The following is a 23,770-nucleotide window of genomic DNA, read 5'->3' as shown; positions in this document are numbered from 1 at the left end:
TCATTTTCTAGTTAATTATTTGAGTGGGCTGAGTCCATAGCCATTTGCTCTACCATTGAGAAAGTCCAAAACCCAGTTATATGTAGACTCTGAGTTTATTGATCAGTTTAATGGAATTACTGGTGTTAAATGTTGAGATCAAATGTTAAAAATAACATTCAGTTAATTATTTCTTTTGTCTAGGTGGGTCAGTGTAAGATAGTGTAACATTCGCAGATAAGTCTTTGATGTGTGTAATCACTAATCCTTCAAAGCACTTCATTATTATAGGGGTGTGGGGTATGGGTCAGTAGTCATTTAGACATGTGATGGCAGTAGTGGTCTTAAAGCAGGTGGAAACAGTAGATATGGGCCAGTGATATGAAGATATCAGCCCAACTTCAGATGGCTGTTGAGGACATGCTCTAAAGAGTAGCTCTCCCTGTGTTTATCTTTCTTTGGCATCTCCGCACATCCTTGGTCACCAGAAACAGCTGGTCCTCAGGAGAAGTTATGGCTCTGCTATATTGCTCTGGGTTGTCGGTATTAACGCATGTAATGAATGTGTTGTGGTAATTTGTTACAAGGATGCGTTTTTGTCTGGCAATCTGGTTTCTGGATGGCCAGGGTGCCAGAGGGGACCTGGACTCCTGCTGCACAAGACAAGGATACAATCAAAGAGAACAATAGCAAACACTGGATATTTGGGTCTTTGATTAACCTTGATAAAATTGTGGTTCTTGGTAAAATATTAAGAGCTGGTACTTGTTCAAACTAATCCAAACCCTTAGGACACTTCAGATTTTCATTTTTTACTATTTTGTTTTACTAATTGCTAGAACATTTTTACTAATAATCTGGTTTTATTAACCCGAACCTTATTCCCAAAAGACAAAATAAGTCCAAATGACTTTAGATATGAAAATTTCAAATACTGAACTGATTATTAATGTTATAAATGTGTTTTATATATCAGAACGTGTAAGATAGATCAAAAACATGTCTGAAAAAATATATACAAAAGTGATTTGTCTATCAGAATTCTATGCACATCTTTATTTGTGGTTATTTATTTGTGCATCACAGAATCAGTTCAAACTGAAACTAATGTCTCTACCAACATCCCAGCCTCAGACCCTCTCTGTGCAGGTAATTACTATCTTTTATGGCTCCAAAAATCACTCCTCAAGTACCAGAAATTCATCTCCCTTTTATACACATTTATTTTATGGTATTGTAATATGTAAACAGATGTCACATGTTTAAACACTACAAGTGGATTGAGACAGGCTGTGCAGTGTGAGAAAGAAGAATCACTCACTGAAGGACATTGCAGGCATAAATCACATTATAATTAAACACATTATAAAAAGATGAAATACTCAAATGCTCACGATAAGATTAAATCATTTTAGAAGTCAGACCGACACTTCCACTTGTGAACAGTGAGCTATTACTGATAGTGTGTCAATAAGAATACAACCATTAAATATTTTCAATATAATACTTCCATTTATTGTATGATATCCATGACAAAAGAAAGTTAAATAATAAAAGTGTATAAGAACATTTAGCTGAACGGTCCAGTAAAGTAATACCAGAAATGTTACAGCTTTAATTGGTTTATTAATTTTTAGAAATAAAATGATGAAATATCAATGTGTGTCTAAAATGTGCTCATTCCTCATGATCTCTACCTGTAGATCCTGTTCAGCATAAATCACCAGAAGAACCTTCAACAACAGGTTTTTTTCTCACTATTACAAATCAATTTTTCCCAACCCACCAAGAGTGTCCTATAAAATTCTATGAATTAGTACTTACAAACATAATTTATCAAGAAAATTCTATATAGGTCTTCATTTTCTAGTTAATTATTTGAGCTTCACAGATACAATTCAAAGACTAATACTTCTACTTCTTCCCAACTGGATCTTCAAACTCTTTCAACAAGATCATCAAGACCATCAGTCAATTATTCTCACATTAATAAACATTTGTTCTGTAATGTTGTGTTAGACACAGTGAGTGACTCCAGACAGACTCTGCAGTTGCAGGTGAATCATCATGAACAAGAGCCTGTAAAGCCATCAATACCAGGTGAATGTTACAAGACAATTATATAAAATTAAAAATAAAATATATTTGGGATTCTTTGGAGTCTTTGGAGTAAATTGTCATTTAGTTTAATATCACTTCTAATACTGAGTTGCAGTACACATCTTACTGTTTTAAAGCAGTATTTCTTCTGTTTTGGTAATGTTTTGTGCGGTATTCCGGGGAACAGCATGGAACCAGGTGAAAACATGTAAAGGTAAGAAATGAACTCAGTTTAGTTCAACAATACTATATTATTATAAATATGTAGTGTTGGATAATAAAATATTTCCATTTCTGTCTTAAGTGAACATCACCATAGACTCAGAAGAAACTCCAAAGTTTTTTAGAGTTGGGCAGCAGGGAAAGAGAGTGCATTGCATTCAAATAGAAGAGTCTGATGACAACTTAAATGATAGAAACTTCTGCCTGTGTAAAGAGCAGTTTAGTTCTGGAAGAAAATACTGGGAGGTGAAGGTGTGGTCAAAACCTAAAGAAAAGCTGTCTTGGTACGTTGGAGTGGCAAGCGACACAGCTGAGAGAAAGTTCAACATCCCATTAATACCAAAGAATGGTTTCTGGGTCCTTTGTTATGAAAAGGAACGTAAAATATACTTCAAAGATCATCCAGTTCCATTAACAGATGTTATTGAAATTATCACAACAGTGGGAGTGTTTTTAGACTGTGATGAACACACTCTCTCCTTTTATGATGCTGATTCAAAATCACATATCTATACACTATCTAATGTGAAAGCCAAAGCACTGTACCCTCTAATCAGCCCTGGAGTACGAGACAAAACACCTTTACACATTGTAAATAAAACAGACTAAAGGAAACATTTTTAATGTTCTGACAAATGATCATGATCCTAACTTGTTTTATTGCTATACAAAGTTAAATATTTGTAATTCATGTTTTGTCAATTATTGTATTTTAATTGTACTCTTCTGAGTACACCTATTAAATATAACTAGAATAAGTGGGTGTATACACATTTTTCTGTATCTGTAAAGTGAATTTTATTATCCTCAATTTAGAATACAATAGTGACTTTAGATAGTAACAACAGGGTTTAGCTGTACCCTGTAGACTTTTAACACATCAACATAATACCATTTTGAAAAATCCTCTTAATGAAACTGCCTAAGTAAAAGTTTTCAAATTCAAACCTTGACTACCTTCGGCCAGGCCATGTTTTTGCTCTGCTCCAGCTTACACAACACATCTGAGGCCAGCCACCTTGTGGTGATGAGAACTGGAAGAGATCAACAATGTGGTTCAAAGTCCTTGAGAAATATGTCAGGAAGAAATGTCCTAGATTATTCCGTTTCAGATAATTGAAGAAGTTGAGTCAGAAACATACACAGGTTTTGTTTTCCACTGCACTGAAAAAGTTAGCAACTTCATCAAAGTATTAAGCACCATCTCTCATTTTGGCTTACCAAAACATACATGGCTTACATATACATAAACCTACACACCACCGATCAAATGTGCGCTCCACTAAATGGAGACAATTAATTGGCGTTCTGAGCAACATTCTTGATGCTGGCTTGTTTTCATGAGATTTTTGCTCATAAAATAAAAAAAATGTTGTTGTTGGTTTTTTTTTCTAATCTAGCTTTATACAACGCTCAAATGTTTAACACCAAACAATCAACACTCAAAAACCCAAGAAAATCACAAAAGAAAACCATTTAACATTATTTCCTTCCACATTTATTTATGTAACATATTCTTAACATCACTATATTGAAACATAAATAACATGATGCCACATTTCTTTATAGACCCCATGTTTAACTTCACAGTACACGTTTGCATTTCTGTTGACAAAATGATTGCTATCTCTTTCAGCAGTCTTCCTACATGCTATCAGTTTTCCTCCATTGTAAAGTGTTACACTGCTGGAGTGCTGCAGTGTGCTCATGATCTGGTTCGGGATTTGGGGCTGTCTGTGCACCTCGTTGCTGGCCCCGCCCCTCATTTTTGTGCTGTAAAGTGTAGTTAGTTGTGGTGTTTCTTTTGGTAGTGTGGGTTTTGTTTGTTATGTTGGCAAATAACCACTCCCGAAGTTATTCAGTGTTTGTATATAGATGTGTGTGTCTTTGTTCACCATTTAAATACACAAAATTTCACCTCGTCTGCCAGTTTAGTCCAGTGATTAATCATTCCACCTACCATCCTGCTACCAGTCTTTTCAAAGTGCTGTTGCGACCTCACCGCCTAGACAGGGTCGTAACAAAAGAAAGAAGCAGCTGTGCATGTAAAATAAATACCATTATTTCAGGTTGCATGTTACAGGGTTACAGATGTAGAATATAATAATATATCAATATAATAATGGTAATTTAGTTTTCATCACATTACTTCTTACCAATTTTCTTTATCCTTCACATTCCCAAATGCAATGGTATAGATTACTTGTAGGCTTATTACATTTGAGAATGGTATTGTATTGGGGACCATATTGCTTTTGTGACATTTGGAGCAAGGAGTGAAATGCGAGTGTAGGAAGGAGTGTTATGTGCAACTCAAATACAAAGTAAATGGAAAAAGTCCAGAAACCACACCATCACAGAAATCTGTCTCAGCCACTTTCTTAAGGCTTCTTTGCAGCACAAAGGTGAAACACAAAGCGTGTAACTGTGTGCTTAAAAAGGGGAGAGCAAAATGGAGAAATGTAACTCTGTTTTTAAGGCTTTTTCCTACAATTTGGCTTTAGAGATTTTCTGACTTTTCTACCTCACCCTACATAAAAATCTTTTTGCAATATTTGGATGAATTTTTAAAAAATGTTGGTCTTTTTTAATTCTTTTTTTTTTTTTTCAAAATTTGCAAAAACTTGGAGGATGGAAAACCTGCTTGTGTGCATGCATGTGTGTGAGCGCATGTGTGTGGGCTAGGTGCTGACTAAACTGTGGCAGTTTTATTTATACAGCTGCCTTGATTTATATATCTTACGTGACACTTATGTTGGGGGTGAACTAATAAAATCTAAAACCTACTGTATTCAAATGATCTTAAGTAAAAACAACACAAGGATGGAAACAACCCATGAGAGCACACATATGGCATAGTAATACTAAAGTATGGAAATGTTTTATGTTTTAACTGCAATATACCAACAATTCAGCACATAAAAACAAATAGCCTATGTAAATATAAATGAAAAAGCAGCCTTCTCTAGTGTGGAAATACCAAGACTATACATCATTTCCCCCCTGTCCTGTGAGCTCTGTGCATATAACTCTTCCAAAAAGCAAAGCCGTTTATAATGTTGACATTTATAGTTATTCCAATCTTAATGGAGCTGGTTAGTAAAGACCACCAGCATAGCCTCTTTGGTGCTTCTAAAGAGCAAAAAAAATGCTCCTAGGTTTGATACCTTTTATTTGAACATGTTTAGGAGGGTAATAAGGCTACACCTGGTTTTTTAGCATACAGAGCTAATGGTCTGTAGTACTTATAATACACAGATGTGCAATTTCATTTTATGGATGAAATTATGCAAAGGTAATTCTAAGTAAAATTATGAGGGCTCATAAGAAATGTGCTTGGGGGAGGTATGTTTGTGCCATATTTTGACCATTCAGAGCATTTTAACACAGATGACTGTCACTGGACTGTGAATGGTAATCAGCATGGTAACAGGATTTATGAACAGTTAATCTTTAATCAATTATCCTTCAATCCAAACCAGAAATTATGATAATTCAGTAGGCTAAGTAGCTGTCTGCATTACAAGCATTTTCTAAAACAGAAAATACATTTCTGATGCATTCTGTCAGTTGAGATAATGGCTGTAAAGAGAATAAAGCTTGGGGGGAAAAGGCAAAGGGATGTGATAGGTTTTACACTTTATTTTGCATCCATCCATAGTAGATAAATAGATCAATACTAAATCTACCTATACACTAACACACCGAAATGTCAACACAAACCACATTGTAATACCAATGTAATAACACAGTATAATAATGCTGCCATAACAGTGCAGTAAGACTATAAAATAACAATATGTAATAACAATGTAGTAATGCTCTGTAATAACACAGTGTAATAACACATTGTGATACCAATGTAAATTCAATGTAATAACAGTGTAATATGTGACACAATAACAATGTAACAACACTGTAGTTACAATGTAATATTTTAATAACACTAATAATACATAGGTAATAACACTACATAAAAATATGTAATAACACTAATAACACTATGTAATAACAAATTATTAACCACCTTAAAACACATTGTAATAACAGCATCATATCACAAAGTAATGTAATACTGAAAAGTCTTAATCACTTACCTTTGTACCACTGAGGGATAGAGCAATGTCCCTCTCAGTAGCATGTTTACCAAAAAGCAGATTTAAGACACTGCAGATTTTAGTTCTGTCTTTCAAGTTCTGTCTTTTAACTAACTATGAATGGTGACCTTCAGCACGCTATTGTTTTCTCACTAATCAGGAGGTATATGTGTTTCCTTGTTTACCTATATACACTGCTAAGCACAGTTTTGTTGGGTTCTAGGTGTTTGGGTCTAGCATGAGTTTGTTTTTTTTAAAGTGAAATGGGCTACATTGGATTAGCTAAGAGACCCTTCACCTGCATGTTTACTCACCTATTTACACAACATCCCACTGTTTGGGCTTCTTTTTTGCTTTGTTGCTGGTTGTGTTTATGCATGTGTGTCCTATAAGCAAGCATGGTAATAGTACCTATGTTACTGTTAAGTAAGCCCTTCTTGGTTCTTCCCATGGGCCTAATGCTTTAGGACTGAGAAGAGCCCATTTTCAAAAAATTTTAAACTCATTTTGTGTTTGTTGTTCAGAATTTTGTACAGAATAAATAAGGAAATTTAAGGCCTCACTTAAGGCTGTTCCTGCTTGTGATTATAAACGTGGTGGAGATTTGGATCCTCACAACCATGTATCTACTCTTTGTGACATTGGCAGCACAGATGAAGCAAGAGGGAAGTCTGAGCTGAAGTGTTCTTTATTTTCCATTTGGATAATAAGGAATGAAAATCCACAAACAACAAAATATGCTGGAGATGTAGAGGTGCATATGTATCCCTGATCCAGGGTTTCCTTAATGTACTGTTCCATGGTTTTCTCCTCCTCCTGAGACAGCAGATACACTTGGCACACTTGCTCCCTCCTTCAGAGGGATAGCACAATCCCAGTCGCAATAATGATGGAGCTGTGTGGCTTGAGTGGAACTGAACACTTGTGCACTTTCCGGTTGGGAAAACATCTACCCTCACAAGAGCGTGCCCAATGTAGGACGCGGTTCTCCTTCCACAACAGGTGCAGGTTGTGAAGGTGCAACCACAGTAAACTGAGCGTGATCTGATGAGAGAGGGAGGTAAGGAGGTAAAATACAAGTTATGGGTAACGTGAGTGATATAACTGGATCCCACCGGTCTCCTGTCAAGCGCTTGCACACTTAGGTGGGAGGGTAAGGTAAAGGCTCTGATTCCCAACTTCCTCGCGAAACCCCAGTCCATTAACTGCAGCTCCAGAATTGACCAGTGCAAGGGCTGAAAGCAATTGTCCTTTATAAGAGACCCGCAAAGGTAATTTAAATAAGGAGACATTCAAAGAGTGACTCACTGGTTTGCCCCTCTTCCTGCAATCCCCAGGCTTTTGCCCTATTTCAGTCACGTCGAGTTGCATGGGCTCTTCTGACACCAGCCCTTGGTTGGATATCGTGGTTTCCTCCCGAGGAGGTAGTCAGTGGAGGTGATGGCGTCTTTCTTGCAAGAGTCTGTCATATGTCACGGTGAGGTGGATTACTTCTTTCAGGGTGCTAGCCTCTTGTTTGCATGCCAATTCCACCTGCAGTTCTGATCTTAAGTCATTTACAGAGGCATCTACCTGAGTGGGTTCGTTCCATCAGGTACCCGCGGCTAGTGTTCGAAACGCCATTGTGTATTCGGTAGCTGGTTTTAATCCTTGCCTCAGGCGTTGTAAGGCTTGTCCATAAAGTCTGCCCTGATGAAGGTGGTGAAACACTGATCTTAGTTCCTGTACAAAACCACTGTAGTTATTCATCAAAGGTGATGAATTAACCACTAATGCAGTGCCCCAGACTCGTACTTTTCCTATGAGCCGGGATATCTTGAATGCCACCTTGGCGTGATCCGGCATGCAGGGTTGATATATGAAAAAGAGCTCAGATTGTATGATAAAACCCTCACATCCTTTGGGGTCTCCTCCGTAAGCTTCGGGAGTGGTGATTACACCTTGGATCCCTTCCTAGATAGGCAAGGTAATTGGAGAGATTGCTCGCTGATCGCAGCCTACGGCCAGGCGATTCACACGTTGACCAAGGCTTTGCACCACTGAATGTATCTCTCCCATCTCCTGCTTCTGCTGCTCCAGTGCTGCCATCTGGGTAGCCAGCAGGTGAGCCCAATCAGGGCTGCTTGCCTCGCTTCCAGTTGGCTGCACATTCTGTGACATTGGCATCACAGATGAAGTGAGAGGCAAGTCCAAGCTGAAGTGTTCTTTATTTTCCATTCAGACAATAAGGAAGGAAAATCCACAAACAACAAAATATGCTGGTAGCAGCGCGATACGCAGCAAGTCTCACAGCATTAGTCTGTCAATGTGCAGAATCCTCTCTCGGGACCTGCAGGATTAAATAGGGGAGTCAAGTTAGAACATGTGTCATACAGGTGTAATGTTGGTGATTGGAAGCATGGCAGAACAGAAGTATGGCCTCTCTCAAGAGTGGGCATGTCCTTCCTGGCTGATGGCTGACCAACTGTGACACTCTTAATGGTACTCAAGGATCTGTTTTGTGAACTGTTATAATTAGCACTGAACCATGTCTGCAAAATTCCAAAGGAGGGATCTGACATACTCACTGTGCTCTGTGGTTACCAGTCTTGCCATTCTGTCTTATATTTTATTTGAAATAATTTAAAGATTATTCAATTGAATATAAAACACAATGAAAAGGAAAAGAAAACTGTGGTTAGTCTGTGATCATTTATGACACTTTGAATGAATGAGACTTTTCTTCCAAGTAAGATGGAGATATACTTTTGGTTTGCTCACAGACCTCTGGTCTGACTCCGTTGTGTGTTTTATAATTTCTTGATTCAACTTTAACTTCTTTTGTTTGTTGCAGTCTCTTAATATGATTTGGCTAATTCTGTCATGTCGATTGTTTGGACCATAATGCCTCCAAAATTGAATAAAGTACTGGGTTAAATGCAATTGCTCATCTGGCCCGTTGTACAAGCTACAGCCTCAGCTGTTGGTACCACTGCCCCCTTGTAGAGGTGTGCACTACAACAGCTGAAATCCAAGCTGGTTGTGCTGTGGCGGCAGAGCTCCAAGACATGAATCTCTGGATTGTTAGAGTCCTTGAAGGTGATTCATTTTCGCTGACCACCTCTAGCGTATCCAAGCTACTTAAAGAGGCATTTTCCTACGATAAATATCCACTGGTGGATAGAGTTCACCACTCCCTGGCTCCCAGACTGAAGCCAAGTGAGTCACCACGTCCCATTATAGCGAGGCTTCACTACTATAAAGACTGCAGTGATATCCTCAAGAAAATTAAACGGCAGCAGCAGATGACTTTTAGGCATAGTGCTCTCAGCCTTCCCTGATTTCATTGCCAAGGTGGTGAGAGCTTGCACTGTGTTAAATACATCATGTTCCATATAAATCATGAACCAAATCATTAAGGTAAACAGTCCAAGTAAAAAAAAAACAGATCAATCATGAACCAGGCAAACTAAAAAAAGGGGCAGGCAAAAATCAGAAGACAGAAGAGCAAAAAACAAAACCAATACACAGGAGAGAATGCTCGGTAAGCACAGTAGATACTAGTGGCAATACTTTGCAATTCTGGGAAGTTCTAGGCAGGTTTACATACAGTTGAATGTAGAGAAACAGGTGATCTCAATATTCCGATGATGAGGATCTGAAGGAATGCGTATGATTGGTTGAGTCGATAGCCATGTAATGAGCAGCATGTTGGGTGTTGTAGTGTGCTTGGGGTTCGGCCGACGTGACAGTAGCCCCCCCCCAAAAAAAGGGTCCTGGACGGCCAAGGCATGAGGATGCCCGTGACGACAAACGACCGGTGTGGAAGACGTTGAACCCACCCAAGAACCCCCAGAAGGAAAGCAGCAAGGGTGTCCCAGAGAACGAGGAGCAGGCCTGTCCAGAAACTGCATGTGGAAATCCGAAAGGAGACCGGGATTCAGGACATCACAACAAGGGACCCAGCTCTGTTCCTTAGGACCACACCCCTCCCAATCAACCAGGTACTGGACCGAATTCCCCCATCTCTGGGAGTCCAGAATGCGACGTACACCATACACTGGCGTGCCATCATAGTCAACCAGTTGAGGTGGAGTGTCGTCAGGAGACACCTCATCCAAAGGACCTGAAACGACAGGCTTGAGAAGTGAGACATGGGATGACCTAGAGATCTGGTAATGTGTAGGCAGATTGAGTTGGTAAGTCACTTTATTTATGCGTTTGTGTACTTCAAAGGGACCGATATATTTAGGACCCAGTTTGTGACATGAACCCGGTTTATGGAAATCCCGCATAGAGAACCATACATGTTCTCCCAGCAGACATGCAGGAGTATTTTCTCTATGGCTATCCACTAGTTCTGAATATTGTTGGAGTGCGTGTCCAATCCACTGGTGCGTCTCCTCCCATACCCTCTTGCTGCGTTGCATCCATTCATCCACAGTGGGGATATCGGTTGTGATTGAGTTCCACAGGGCCATCAGCCTAGGAAACACTCAAAAGGCATTATGCCAGTGGAGGAACTCGTGAGCGAGTTTTTGGGCAATTTCTGCCCAAGGAAGGAACATGGACCAATCTGAGGGATTGTGTAAACAAAAACAGTGCAGGAACTTGCTGAGTTCTTGATTAGTCTATTCGCATTGGCCATTGGTCTGTGGGTGATAACTGGACGCAAGGCTAATAGCAACTCCTATGTGTTCAAAAAAAGCTGACCACACGGGACGTGAATTGAGGTCCTCGGTCCGACAAGATGTGTTCCGGGATGCCGAATATATGGAACACCTGGTTGAACAGGGCCTCTATAGTCTGAAGACCTGTGGGTAATCCTGAGAAAGTAATGAATCATACGCCCAGTGAGAACCGGTCTAATACCATAAGTATAGTAGTATTAACATTTGAGCAAGTTAGGTCAGTGACGAAATCAACAGCTATATGGGACTAGGGTCTTTCGGGTATGGGGAGCAGCATGAGTGTACCTGCAGGTAGGGTCCTAGGGGTTTTGCTTTGGCTGAATACAGAACAGGAAGAAACGTACCTGTGTACGTCACTTGTGACCGTCTCCCACCAATGTCGGCTAGCCAGGAGTTGTTGAGTGTGAGTTTCACCGGGATGTCCCGTAGTGAGTGAAGAATAAACCCAGGTTAACAGCCAATTCTGACATGATGCCGGTACATAATGTTACCCTGCAGGACAATCTTTTGGGATGACAGTACCTTGTGTGGCTTGTTCAATTTTCCTCGTCTATCTCCGATTGTATGGATGCCAAATGTACCCAGGTGGGAAGGATGTTTTCCTGGTCATTAGATTCCTCCTCCATCTCCACTAGGTGAATGCAGGACAGGGCATCATCTTTAGTATTGTGGGACCCCAGATGATACATAATCCTGAAATGGTATCTAGAAAAGAACAATGACCAATGGGCTTGACGGAGGTTCAACCGTTTGGCTGACCGCATATATTCTAAATTCTGGTGATCGGTGATCACTAAAAAAGGATGGTTATCCCCCTCCAACCAGTGTCTCCATTCTTCTAAAGCCAGTTTGATGGCTAACAGTTCACATTCTCCTATTCCATAGTTACGTTCACCTGGGGAAAGTTTAGAGGAAAAATACACCACGGGGTGTAGTTTGGAAGCCTCGTGTCTCTGAGATAGGCCTAGGGGCTGTTCTGTGTTTGAGGTGTCTACCTTCACCACAAACAGAATAGACGGGTCAGGATGTTGAAGGAGAGCAGCAATGGTAAATGCTTCCTTTAGCTGTCTGACTGCTCACTCTGCCTCTTGGCTCCAGCGGAGCTTGGTCACTGCTCCTTTCAGGAGGGTTTGAGAGGAGCTGCGATGCTACTGAAGTTCCTAATGAAGCATTGATAGAAGTATGCGAAGCCAAGGAAACTCTGAAGCTTCTTGATTGTGGTGGGTGTGGGCCAAGTGAGATTGGACTCTATTTTACGGTCATCCATGGTGATACCACCCTGGCTGATTATATATCCCAAGAAGGTTGTAGTGGTGAGATGGAATTCGCATTTCTCTCCTTTCACATACAGTCCGTTGTCCAGGAGTTTCTTCAGAGCAGAACGAATGTGTCGTATGTGAGATTCCAAATCCCGTGAGTATTTGAGGATGTCATCAATGTACATGATCACATAGTTTCCTAAGTATTTGCGAAGTGTGTCGTTGATAAATGCTTGGAAGACAGATGGCGCTACACTGAAACCATAAGGCATAACTTTATATTCATAGTGACCCCTGGTGGTACTGAACCAAGTCTTCCACTTGTCTCCTTTTTTTTAATACATATCAGGTTGTATGCACTACGGAGGTCTAACTTGGTGAAGTATTTGGCTTCTCTAAGTTGTTCTAGGGCAACAGGGACAAGCGGTAATGGGTATGCATATTTTCTGGATATCTGGTTGAGGTTGTGATAATCAATGCATGGATGTAGACCTCCATCTTTCTTCCTTACAAAGAAAAAGCCAGACGCCGGGGGGACGTGGAAGGTTGAATAAAGCCTTGACTTAGTGCCTCGTTAATGGAAGTCTCCATGGCTTTCTCCTCCTGGGAGAGGGGATATATGCAGGCTTTAGGTAACACAGCTCCTTCCAGGAGGTCAATGGGCAATCATATGTGCGGTGAGGGGGTAACAAGGTAGCTCTTTATTTACTGAACATAATAGTGAAATCCTGGTACTCTTGAGGAACAGAAAAGGTGTGATTGTCAGCAGAGCTTTCTACAGAGGTGGAACATAGGTTCACTGTAGGTAACTTTAGACAGTCCTTCTGACAGAGACGACCAATGAATGATCTCCCTTTGAGATTACGATATGCTTGGGTTGTATTGTTTCAACCATTGGAGGCCCAGAATGATTGGGAAGGATGAGGCTTCTATAACCAGTAACAAGATGAGTTCTGAGTGAAGTGCACTAGTGGGGAATCTGACTGGTGTAGTGCAGAGAGTGATGGAACCAGGCCCTACTGCAGACCCATCTAGAGTGGCTAGGCGAAGGGTTTTTGGTAAGGGCTCTGTGGGGATGTCTAAATCTTTTCCCAGGCAGGTGTATATAAAATTGCTCTCTGCTTTGGAGTCAATCAGGGCTGTAAACAGAGAGGACGGAGTGTGAGCCCTAACATAGACAGGTAACGTAAAATACTTCACTATCATCTTTTTAACAGGTATGATTCATACCTTGGCAAGTGGTTTGGAGTCCATGCCTCCTCTATGGTACAAGGAAGTAGACCTGTTGGGTCTAATACAGCATCAAGGAAAGAACACTCAGTAAGCACAGTAGATACTAGTGGCAAGACTTCACAATACTGGGAAGTTCTAGGCAGGTTTAAATACAGTTGAATATAGAGAAACAGGTGATATCAATATTCCAGTGATGAGGATCTGAAGGAATGTGTATGATTGGTTGCGTCGTTAGCCGTGTGACGAACAGCATGTTGGGTGGCGTAGTGTGCTTGGGGTTCGGCCGATGTGACAGTGGGTAGAGGACATATTAATAATAGTAATCATTTTAGACTAAAATTTTCCTGGGTTGGTGATATTTTTCATTCAACATTTAATTCCAAAATCAGGGTAACCATTTTAATTAAAAGAGGGATCCAGTGTTCTGCTGATATTATTATTGCAGATGTGAATGGTAGATATTGCTCAAGGTTCTCTGTTTATCTGTGAAGTTCAGAGAACCGAGACAGAGTGGCTTGTAGGTAAAATAGATTCATTTTAATAGTGAAAGGTATTCCAAACTCATAGTAACAAAACAGGCAAAGGTCAGTATCCAGGTAACTAACAATTACTATATATGAACCAGACAAGGGGCATGCAAGAGAAAGAAAACCAGGAGAACAGACTAAAGTCAAAACCTGACTAACAATGACACAAACAGCTCAGAAACATAAGACCAGGCAAACAAGACTTTGCAAAGACTAACTGGATAGAGCAGCATTTATAGAAAGACACGTAAGATAAAACAAGACACAGGTGGAACTAGTAATCAGGGGATTGGGGACGAACAGGAGGCTTGTGGATAGTGTAGTTTGTAGGAGGCTGGGTTTCTGTAGAAGGCATGACATTAACACTCCAGGGCTCTTGGTAAATATTTATGCTTACTATTTCAATGACATTAATTTTCTGAATAAGATTTTCCTTCTGTTCCCTCCACGAAAATAGTTTTTATTCTAATCTGCACCAAATTTACTCCCGCATCGATTATTTTTTTGTAGATAGCTCCCTCATTCCTAAAATCACCTCGTCTGTGTGCCATCCAATAGTCATTTCAGATCATGCCCCTCTTGCTGTAAATATAACATTTTTAATTGCCCTGTTTTCTCTGCACTCTGGAGACTTAACTCATTACTGTTTACATTTATTTCACCCTCTATTGATGATTTTATGACTATCAGTAAGAATTATACTACTTTTTCTCTTTGATGGGAATCTTTTAAAAAATATCTATGTGGAGAAGTTATTTCCTACAGAACACACTACAGAACACATAGAACACACTACAGAAAGACAAGCTGCAAGCTCTAATGACATAAATTATGGGAAATTAATGGACAAGCTCAATGCAGTTACCTAAATACACATTTAAACACATTAAATATAAAATACCTTTGTCCTTTAAAAGAAGCTCAGCTCAGAAAGAGCATATCATTCAACAGCCTTTGATAAGTAATCAGTAGCATACGTGATAAAGATGGTACAGTAAACAACCTCTCACAGCTATGGAGTAGCTGTATGTGGCCACCTGCTCAAAAAACAAGACTAAGCACAGCTGTAGAGACCAAATGTAATCTATTATTTATTTATACATAGGTACAGAAAATACGTAAGAGACTAAAATAGCCTTTAATACTTAAAATGTAAACACATGGTTTAACACAAAAGACAATGGTGAGACATTTTATACTAATGTCGACATTTGTTAAATAACATTTTGTATATGAAGTTGAAGCATGAATGTCCAGGAAAAAAAACAAAAAAAACAAAAACAGTTTAGCTATTATAAAGTGCTTCAATGTTGGACCAAAGATTCTAGGATAGTTCTCCATAGAAATAGAATTGTCATTGTCAATAGGTCATTTTATTTCTTATGACTCACTTCCATATTGCATAATTTGCAGTGACAAATCTTCAAATTTATTTTAAGGGTATTGAACTATAAAGAACCCCTGACAGAAAACCACCCTGAGGGAAAACTCTACTGGTGGCACAATGTTCTTTTTGGTCACAGTTACCTTTGGGCCAGGAAAAACAGCCTATGTAAGCAAAGCCCAAAATATGAAAGTGATCATGTAAGATTACTAACATTACAGGAATTTATGAAATTTAGAGTTTTATGAAATTTAGGAGGAATAAAGTCCTGAGTTGTGAGCGCAAACTTCCATTAATAGGACATATAGCCTGTAACTGAACTGTTTAGGCTTTTCAGACTAGATGAGATATCCAAGGCAATTCAAGTGTGATAGTATTAAAATCAAACAACAGAAGTGTTGTTTACTACTGCACAAAAAATCACTGACCACAGCACATGCAGTAGTACACAACGATTCATGATATTCAATAGTAACATTACAGAACAATGCGGGTCAAACTCACTTCCTTGTGCTGTCATGTGTTTGTTTGGCTGGGTGGGATTGCAGTGACATGATGTGCACTAGTGACTCTTGTTTATACCTTTGAGTGGTTTGGCACACAATGCCTCAAAACATTTGTTGTGTTTAGTTTAGGCCACCTCCTCTCATCTGAGGTATTTTTTTAAATAAGCTTCAATCTGAATTTTATTACAAAAAAAATGAATCTCTTAAAGAAGTGTCACCAGATCCCACCGTTATTCATCCAGAACCATCCTGAACACTACACATCTGTCTTAACCCTCTTGAAAACACTACACATCTGTCTTAACCCTCTTGAAAACAGCAGGACATGACAGTATGATCACAACTCTCATGTGGGATAAAGAGCATGCGTCAGATCTTCATAAGGCTTCATCAAGCCTTGATGTAAAGCATGCAGCACACACTTTGGAGAAACCACTAACTAGCAGGACTATTATCATTCATTCTTCACTTCTTGTAACAGCCAGTCTCTGTTCTTTGTCCTTTAGTAGAGTGTTCCTTAGCCACCTTACTGAACAGCAGTAGAGAACAATAGCGACACCCATACATATATGTTTTATACAAAAATTGTTTTGATGCATATCTAAAAAAAAATTAGAATCAGGCATCACTGCTGGAACAGGTTGACCTCACCAGTTGATTACAAGGCTGCCCATGAAAGCAAGAAGTTAGACTCTGATTTACAAAGCCTTGCTGGCAGTGTCTGAAACTATGCATGTCATCCATAAGCAGTCTCGTCGATCACTACAAGGAAAAAGCACTGCAAAGGAACAGAGAGCTTCAAGTTTCACGCATGCTAAAGTCACCGAGTGGATGGAGCTCCAGGCTCTTCCTTGCTGGCATCTCAATGGAATCATCTCCATTTTGTTTCTTGCATTGATTTGCATTGAGTTTTGCATTAGGTCCGACACCCTCTTTTGGGCACACACACCACTGAACATATACAAAATGAACTAAAACAGTAAAAAAAGAAATAGAAAAATGACACTAGAGACTCATGAAAACACACAAGTCCATCTATTGTGTGATGAGCTTAGATAAATCACACTACAGTCTCCTTGGCTTTTTCGTTCATGAGAAAAGAGTTGAGCTGAGAAAAGTCCACCACAGCATCGTTCTTATTTATTGAAATGTCCTTTAAGTGGTCCTCATCACTTTGGTCCTTCGCAAAATTGACAAAAACCTAAAGGAAAAAGACAGGGATGGGAGTTTCACATGTGGGTCAAGCTGAAAATATAATAATAATCATGCATTTATATAATAATTATTATTATTTAGAATAATTAGGGAGCTTTCATGCTTGCTATATCCTCTACTAACAATTACTTGCAATTTTTCTGCTTTAGACATTATTAAGGCAAATTTCCCCAATACCTCACAAACTGCGATTACATCTGAACCTGGGCTATTCAATTAAGGGGTGTAGCCTACAAGTTTCTGCTCGAACCTTGCAGAACTCTTATAACCACACCTTTTCAACCAAGACAGAAGCCTAATTAACAAAATTAAGCGTCCGTCCTGGGGGTTGGTTCGAAAACCCACAATCTGGAGGCTGTCAGCTATATGGCCCTTGGTCTAAACATGTGCCCATACTTGGTCTAACGTGGTTTGAGAGACTGAGTAGTCCTCGATGTGGAGCTCCTCCTTGTTCTTGGCAAGGATGCTGAAGATTCGGGCCAGTGAGGAGAGGGAGGAGGGCAGCTGGTACTGCAGCATGTTCCTGTGCTTCTCCTTCAGCGTGCTGCCGGGCAGTTCCTGCTCGATGAACTCCATCACTGGCTCCAGTTGTGGGTCAGCACCGGCCACCCGGAGAACAATGGTGTAACCGTCTCCGAACCTGGCACACACAAGCGCGCACGGATGCTACTCATCAAATACTGTCATTGTGTTATGCATTGTTGAATAACTAGCTTAGTGTCGCGATTGGCCCCTCCCTAGCATCCTGTCATCATGGTTACCCTGTCTCATGTCTTTGTTTTGCTTTACTTCCTTGTTTTGGTTCCCTTCCTGTTCTGGTCCTTGTTTTCGTTTTGTCTTTCTCATTTGTGTCACCTGTTCATTATTAGGTTACATTAGTACATGTATATATACCCTGTGTTTGTTCAGTCTTGTTGCTGGACATTGTTATTCCATACCTCTATCATGTTTGCGCTGCCTGTTGTTATTTTAGCCTCTTGTGTTATAGCCTAGTTTCTAGTGTTTATTTCATTGTTTCTTATCCATTATGTCTAGTATTCATGTTGGTGAGTTATCTGTTTTGGACTGCCCTCGTTATATGACCCTGGACCATGACTATGACCCTGATTTTGGAAATGCTCTTAATAAAGCGCCCCCCTCTCAGTGTTTGCATCCGCCTCCTAATTGCTCTTCATTACACTCAGCAATTGAGACAGGTATAAATTGGGAAGCATCGTACCACAAAGTGCACTTGTTATGTACTAGTAGTGTGTTGCTGTAATTAAAGTGCCTACCTGTTCTTTAAGTGCTGGACACTGCCCAAGCAGCGGAACCTGCCATTGACCATAATGGCCATGCGAGTGCACAGCGCCTCACATTCCTCCATACTGCCAAGGGAAAGGAGATTCAGAAAGGGGGTTACGTAAGATGTGAGCATCACAAACAGACCCCACAAATGGAGTATAATTAAAGTTTGTGATTAACTGATACCAGTTAACATCAGGTTAATGTGTGTTTGAGTAGTATGTCTCTCCTCGTCTCGCTTTCTGTCTCACCTGTGTGAGGTGAGAACGACAGAGCGTCCCTCTTTGATGATGCTGAGGATGCAGTTCCAGAGAGCACGGCGGGCCTTGGGATCCATCCCAGTGGTGGGTTCATCCTGTTACCATCACAACAGCCAGGTTAACCCTCACTCATGGTCTTAAGAGGAACAATAACAGGAAGAATGCCGCAAAAAACAGTAAAAGGGTCTTGAGCACAATCTGACCTATCGAGTGTTAAAGCCCTGCATGAGGGAAGCTGGCAGTGTGGCAAGTGGCAAAGCTACTGTCACAGAGGTCACATAGTTATTGTTTGGATCCTAGAATGGGGAAGCCAGCCAAGCGGATTCATGCTGGGCGCTGCTCCAACCAGCTCCAACTGATGTTGGAACTTGGATGACCTCTGGATATGTTAGCTTAGCTGACCCCAGTAAATAAAGTTTAGTTGTTGTTGTATTTCAAGGTTGAAGTAAAACCTTGAAAAAAGCATCATGTTGTAATAACAGATATGATGACTCAGTAACTTAATACAACTGAAAAACAGTGCGGCAATGGCTTCTTTGGAGGGACAGTTAGAACTGGTATTTTTCTTAGTCAGGACACTGGATTCATTTCCGCAGTACACTCACCAAGAAAACGACTGGAGGACCTCCGATCAGGGCTATGGCGGTAGAGAGCTTCCGCATGTTTCCTCCACTGTAGCTGCCTGCAGCTTTGTCTACATACTTCACCAGCCCCAGTTTACGGATTCCCCACTCTGCCACCTGCAAGACATGCGTGTGGCATGAGTCAATGACACCTGCCAATATCTTATCTCTCCCAGTTGGATCCATGCTAAGCTAACGCTGTTGAGTCGTTTCTAACATGCCAAAAGATCATTCTGACTACTGACAAGTGTACTGGCAAGTAAAGTATTTCAAATCCCGATGTGATTCCGAGGCTAAGATTGCTCTGGGTTTGCTGACCTCACACACTTCTTTCTCTGGAACACCACGCAGGATGGCATAAAACTCCAGGTGCTCCCGGCCAGTGAGCAAGTCATTGATGGCGTCAAATTGTGGACAGTAGCCCATGTTCTGGTGCACCTCGTCAATCTCTGTCAACACACTGAAAGGCCAAACCATGCACTTATAACAAGCCAGTGAAGATAATGTGAAATTTTCACAAAATTTATTTGTATGTTTCTACAGTATTAGTTTTGAGTGATTTACTCACTGTATATTAGGTCATACAGTAAATGCTATATTGCATTTTCTTACCTCTTGCCAGCTAAAAAGGCCTCTCCACTTGTGACAACAGAATCACCAGTGAGCATTTTGAAGGTGGTCGTCTTTCCAGCACCATTAACACCAAGTAATCCAAAACACTGCAAAGAGAAAGGTAATATGAAAAAATCATGGACCCAATATAGCAAAACTGATTAAAAACATCAACTCTTTGAAGTGAACATCATTTTCCTGACTCAAAACAAGTTCAGTAGTTCTTCAACTGAACTGCTTGGTATGAGCATAAAGGTATCTTCTCATAAGGGAGATTGAAGGCTATGTGCTTACTTCTCCGGGTGGAATGCCCACACACAATCTGTCCACGGCCGGTTTCTGCTTCCTCTTATACACCTGCAGCAACATAATATCGTCCGTTTATTACTGAAAGGGCCCCTCTTTACTACAGCAGAGCACTCCTGATTTATTTATGAATTCTTCAAGCCGCCCCTGAAATGTTCAGCTCATCGTCACAAGAGAAAAACCAAATGCTGGATCTTAAAATGGATCCTTCACATCGCTCCTGCTCCCCCGGAGTGTGCTCACCTTGGTCAGCTCCTTGAGCTCCAGGATGTCGCTGTGGCCAGCCCCACTCAGGATCCTCTGTCTCTCCCTGCCCACGTCCTCATCCTCTTCTCCGATTGGCTTCAGGTGAGCGCTAAATCCCCTATGGGCACAATAATAAAGGCAGCACAAAAGCAAAGTGGGTCAAAGAAGAATATTGTATCTTTACTGCATTGTGGTTATTGATTGATATAGAAAATATATGTAAATTAATGACAGTAAGTGGGTGTGGCTGAGGGGGCGTTACCTGGCCTTGATGCAGAAACGGTATTGGATGAGCACGGTGATGCAGAAGAAGACCACGCCTTCCACTGCCATGGCAAAGAGGTTCTTGCCCACCATGTCCCATGCCAGAGGGGAACGGAACCGATTTTCACCTGAGAACACAGTGGAAGGTTACATTACAAATGTACCACATTCAATTATTTAGAAGGGCCCTGCAGGTAAATGTAAGAATCAAGAGACTTGTAAAAACATATGTTGTTCTGCCTTGCACTGTTCAAAATAAAACCTTTCTGAGGAAAGCAATCTAACAGCTTCTACAAGGCAAAAGTTTGTAGCTGAACTGTGTATGAGGGAAGACCTTGGAATCACGGCCCTGTATTTCAGAGGCACTGGTGTTGGTATGTGTGCGTGAATCACTGATGTTTTAAATAAGGGGGTAGCATTTAACAGTGTTCCATTAGTCATTGTGGAAAACTGAATGAACCTGTATGCGATACCCTACCAAATCTCTCTAGGGCATCAGCCATAGCCTGGTTCTTCACCATATCGATCAGTCCTCGACCCAGGCAGAAGTGAGGGAAAATCAGGAACACATTTTTCAAAATGTCATTGATGCCACCAATCTCCTGTATCAGGACAGATTACATAGGTTAGAGCTCTTGACATTTTAAGAAGTCGTGCTAAAATGCCTGTTTCAGTCCAAAGAAAACTTTAATCATTATTTGTACTGCTCATTCTGTGCATGGCTTGTACTTACATTACTGCCAAAAAGCTCCAGTACAAATGTAGACACGCTGCCATTGATTCCAATGAGGATATTCACACTAGTTAGCACCACATAGGCAGTGCTAGGGATTTTAAAGAAGAAGGATGCTGGGTACATCAGAGGGGTTATGGACCACCTGAACACACACACACACACACACACACACACACACACACAAATACACAGACATATGAACACAAATGTATGCTAGCCCCTTGGATGAGCCACCTTAACAACAAAGCTACACAATACCAGTCTTGCTCATATACTCCCCACAACAGCAGCATGAATGTGCTAATGAGCAGGTTAATCAACGCCCTACCCATAGAGCAGTAGAAGGAGAGCCAGAACGGGCAGGTTGGTGGAGGAGACATAGGCCTCCTGCTGAAAACAGATGAAGATGATGATGACAAGGGTCGCTGGGACAATGTAGTTGCACTGGAAGAGAAAGGCAAGGTAAGAACACATTCATATGCATATGTCAGAGCTTGAGCTACCCTGCTCCTCTTCCATTCGATCTGTACACACATTACAGAGCTTCTACTTCTGAAAAACTAATGCATAAATTATAATACCAAAACAGCTGCAAAAACTATAGACTTTATCATCAAAATTTAGACAATATAAATATTAATGTTCATATTTATTAAATGCCACCCTAGGTAATCTAATATTGGTGTCATTTGCTATTTTTGCCAGTAACTTAATGTGCTCTCACCATATCCCAGACAAAGTTGGCCAGCCAGTAGAGGAAAGGCTGTACTCCGCTAATAAACTGCATGTGTTTGGCTTTGTTCACTCTCTCCTGGATGAGAAAGACCACAAAGCTGGCTGGGACGAAGGACATGGCGAAGATAACGCAAATGGAGACCAGAACATCAACAGAGGTGGTCATCCTGCAAAAATTTAGTTAAAGTTAAAAAAAAAAAAACATAAATATTGTCCTGAGGACTTTGTCTTTTTTCAGTTCATAATCTTCTTGTAAGCCAAACACAGCCTTTACTTACAGTGCCACCTGGGAGAGCTGCTCCTTTGTGAGATTAAGTGGGTGATTGAAAGCTCTGATTGCAAACTTGGCAGGATCCAGACTGGCAGGAAGGCTGGCACGCAGGATGCCATTGTTCATCACATTGAGGAAGGCCCCAATGCTGTGCCAGCCTTTGTTATTGAACCAGATCTGCACAAGGACAGGAGCGGCATGACAGCTTAAAATGACCTGAAATGCCCACATACTTCAGTTTGCAACTGCAACAGTTTCAGTTTATCTTCTATACGTCATCGTTTCAGCTACCTGGTAAATTTGCTGTGTGTGTAAACTTCATTATGGTGGGAATACACTTTTTCAGTTTCAGTTTTTTTCTCTAGCCTTGGCTAAAAATAACACATGCCCAGTGAGAATGATGAACACATCAGCTACCTCAAATCCATTTATAATGGCTCTAGTAGCACTACACTCATGCTGAGTTTTTGTAAGCAGCCATCTCTAAATATTATCACAGGTGTACTGACCTTCACGTTATTCTTGGTGTCCAAGCCTTGGATGAAGCCAGATAGGCTTCTTAAAAATTTGTCACCCGCAGTACCCTGGAACCAAATATCCAGTTTTAGTAAAATGAGACTTGAAGGTAAATTGATTGAACCTCTACTTGTAGGGATGGTCTGATCTGCAAACAGTGTTATCTTTTGTTTGATAACAGATTACTTAGAAATTGTATAGAGAATGGTACTCTGATAGTTTTAGTGTATGAACACAATTGCTTGTATCTTTAAACAAAGAAAATAACATATCATTAAAATATTATATATCTAAGGGGTATAACAGAGGCTAGAACTGACCCTTGCCAGGCTGAAACGACTCCTAATGTGAGATATAGCATCAGTGATCTCATTTGCAGGGGGCATCGCCTGAGAGCTTCTGGCACCCAGTGAGAATCCACCATATCTGTAAACGATCAGTGACGGAAAGAATTGTCAGACAAACAAATTAATGCCCCAGAAATGGGAATATGATGGTATATCCATAAAATGTTTGGCACTTCATTTCTGAATTTTTGTTGTTCAAATGTTAATATTTCCATAATTCCTAAACTGTTTAAATTAAATACCTCCAAGTTTAAACAAGGAACACCAAAACACTATAAAACAAAATGTTTTATAAAGTTGACGATTTGATGGTACATTTTTTATGGTACTTTTTTTTCATTGGCAACTTAAGAATGATTTACAAAATGTTTGAATACT

The 23,770-nt window shown here is 40.4% G+C and overlaps 1 protein-coding gene and 1 long non-coding RNA gene across 3 annotated transcripts in view; one reads left to right on the top strand and one right to left on the bottom strand.

Annotated features, from left to right (window-relative positions):
* Positions 1–2,001: 2,001 nt before the first annotated feature.
* On the top strand, positions 2,002–2,433 carry LOC118242027. The gene is made up of 3 exons (XR_004776511.1): positions 2,002–2,079; positions 2,267–2,293; positions 2,384–2,433. It is a non-coding gene; the product is annotated as an uncharacterized LOC118242027 (long non-coding RNA).
* A 12,719-nt stretch (positions 2,434–15,152) lies between these two features.
* Positions 15,153–23,770, bottom strand: part of abca1a (ATP-binding cassette, sub-family A (ABC1), member 1A) — a 33,028-nt gene continuing 24,410 nt past the window's right edge. For both annotated transcript variants that reach the window (XM_027020477.2, XM_027020478.2), the window contains exons 34-50: positions 23,366–23,471; positions 23,039–23,113; positions 22,537–22,706; positions 22,248–22,425; positions 21,852–21,967; positions 21,521–21,665; positions 21,266–21,389; positions 20,786–20,915; positions 20,521–20,641; positions 20,266–20,328; positions 19,972–20,078; positions 19,678–19,819; positions 19,342–19,476; positions 18,728–18,831; positions 18,467–18,559; positions 17,589–17,832; positions 15,153–17,178 (exon numbers count right to left, since the gene is read on the bottom strand). In XM_027020477.2, coding sequence (XP_026876278.2) covers positions 17,038–17,178; positions 17,589–17,832; positions 18,467–18,559; positions 18,728–18,831; positions 19,342–19,476; positions 19,678–19,819; positions 19,972–20,078; positions 20,266–20,328; positions 20,521–20,641; positions 20,786–20,915; positions 21,266–21,389; positions 21,521–21,665; positions 21,852–21,967; positions 22,248–22,425; positions 22,537–22,706; positions 23,039–23,113; positions 23,366–23,471 — 2,194 coding nt within the window. In that variant the 3' untranslated portion in view covers positions 15,153–17,037. The remainder of the gene's footprint in view (positions 17,179–17,588; positions 17,833–18,466; positions 18,560–18,727; positions 18,832–19,341; positions 19,477–19,677; positions 19,820–19,971; positions 20,079–20,265; positions 20,329–20,520; positions 20,642–20,785; positions 20,916–21,265; positions 21,390–21,520; positions 21,666–21,851; positions 21,968–22,247; positions 22,426–22,536; positions 22,707–23,038; positions 23,114–23,365; positions 23,472–23,770) is intronic.

This window comes from Electrophorus electricus, chromosome 9 (assembly GCF_013358815.1).
Source record: "Electrophorus electricus isolate fEleEle1 chromosome 9, fEleEle1.pri, whole genome shotgun sequence".
NCBI classification, from domain to species: domain Eukaryota; kingdom Metazoa; phylum Chordata; class Actinopteri; order Gymnotiformes; family Gymnotidae; genus Electrophorus; species Electrophorus electricus.
This window is presented reverse-complemented; position numbering and strand designations above follow the sequence as displayed.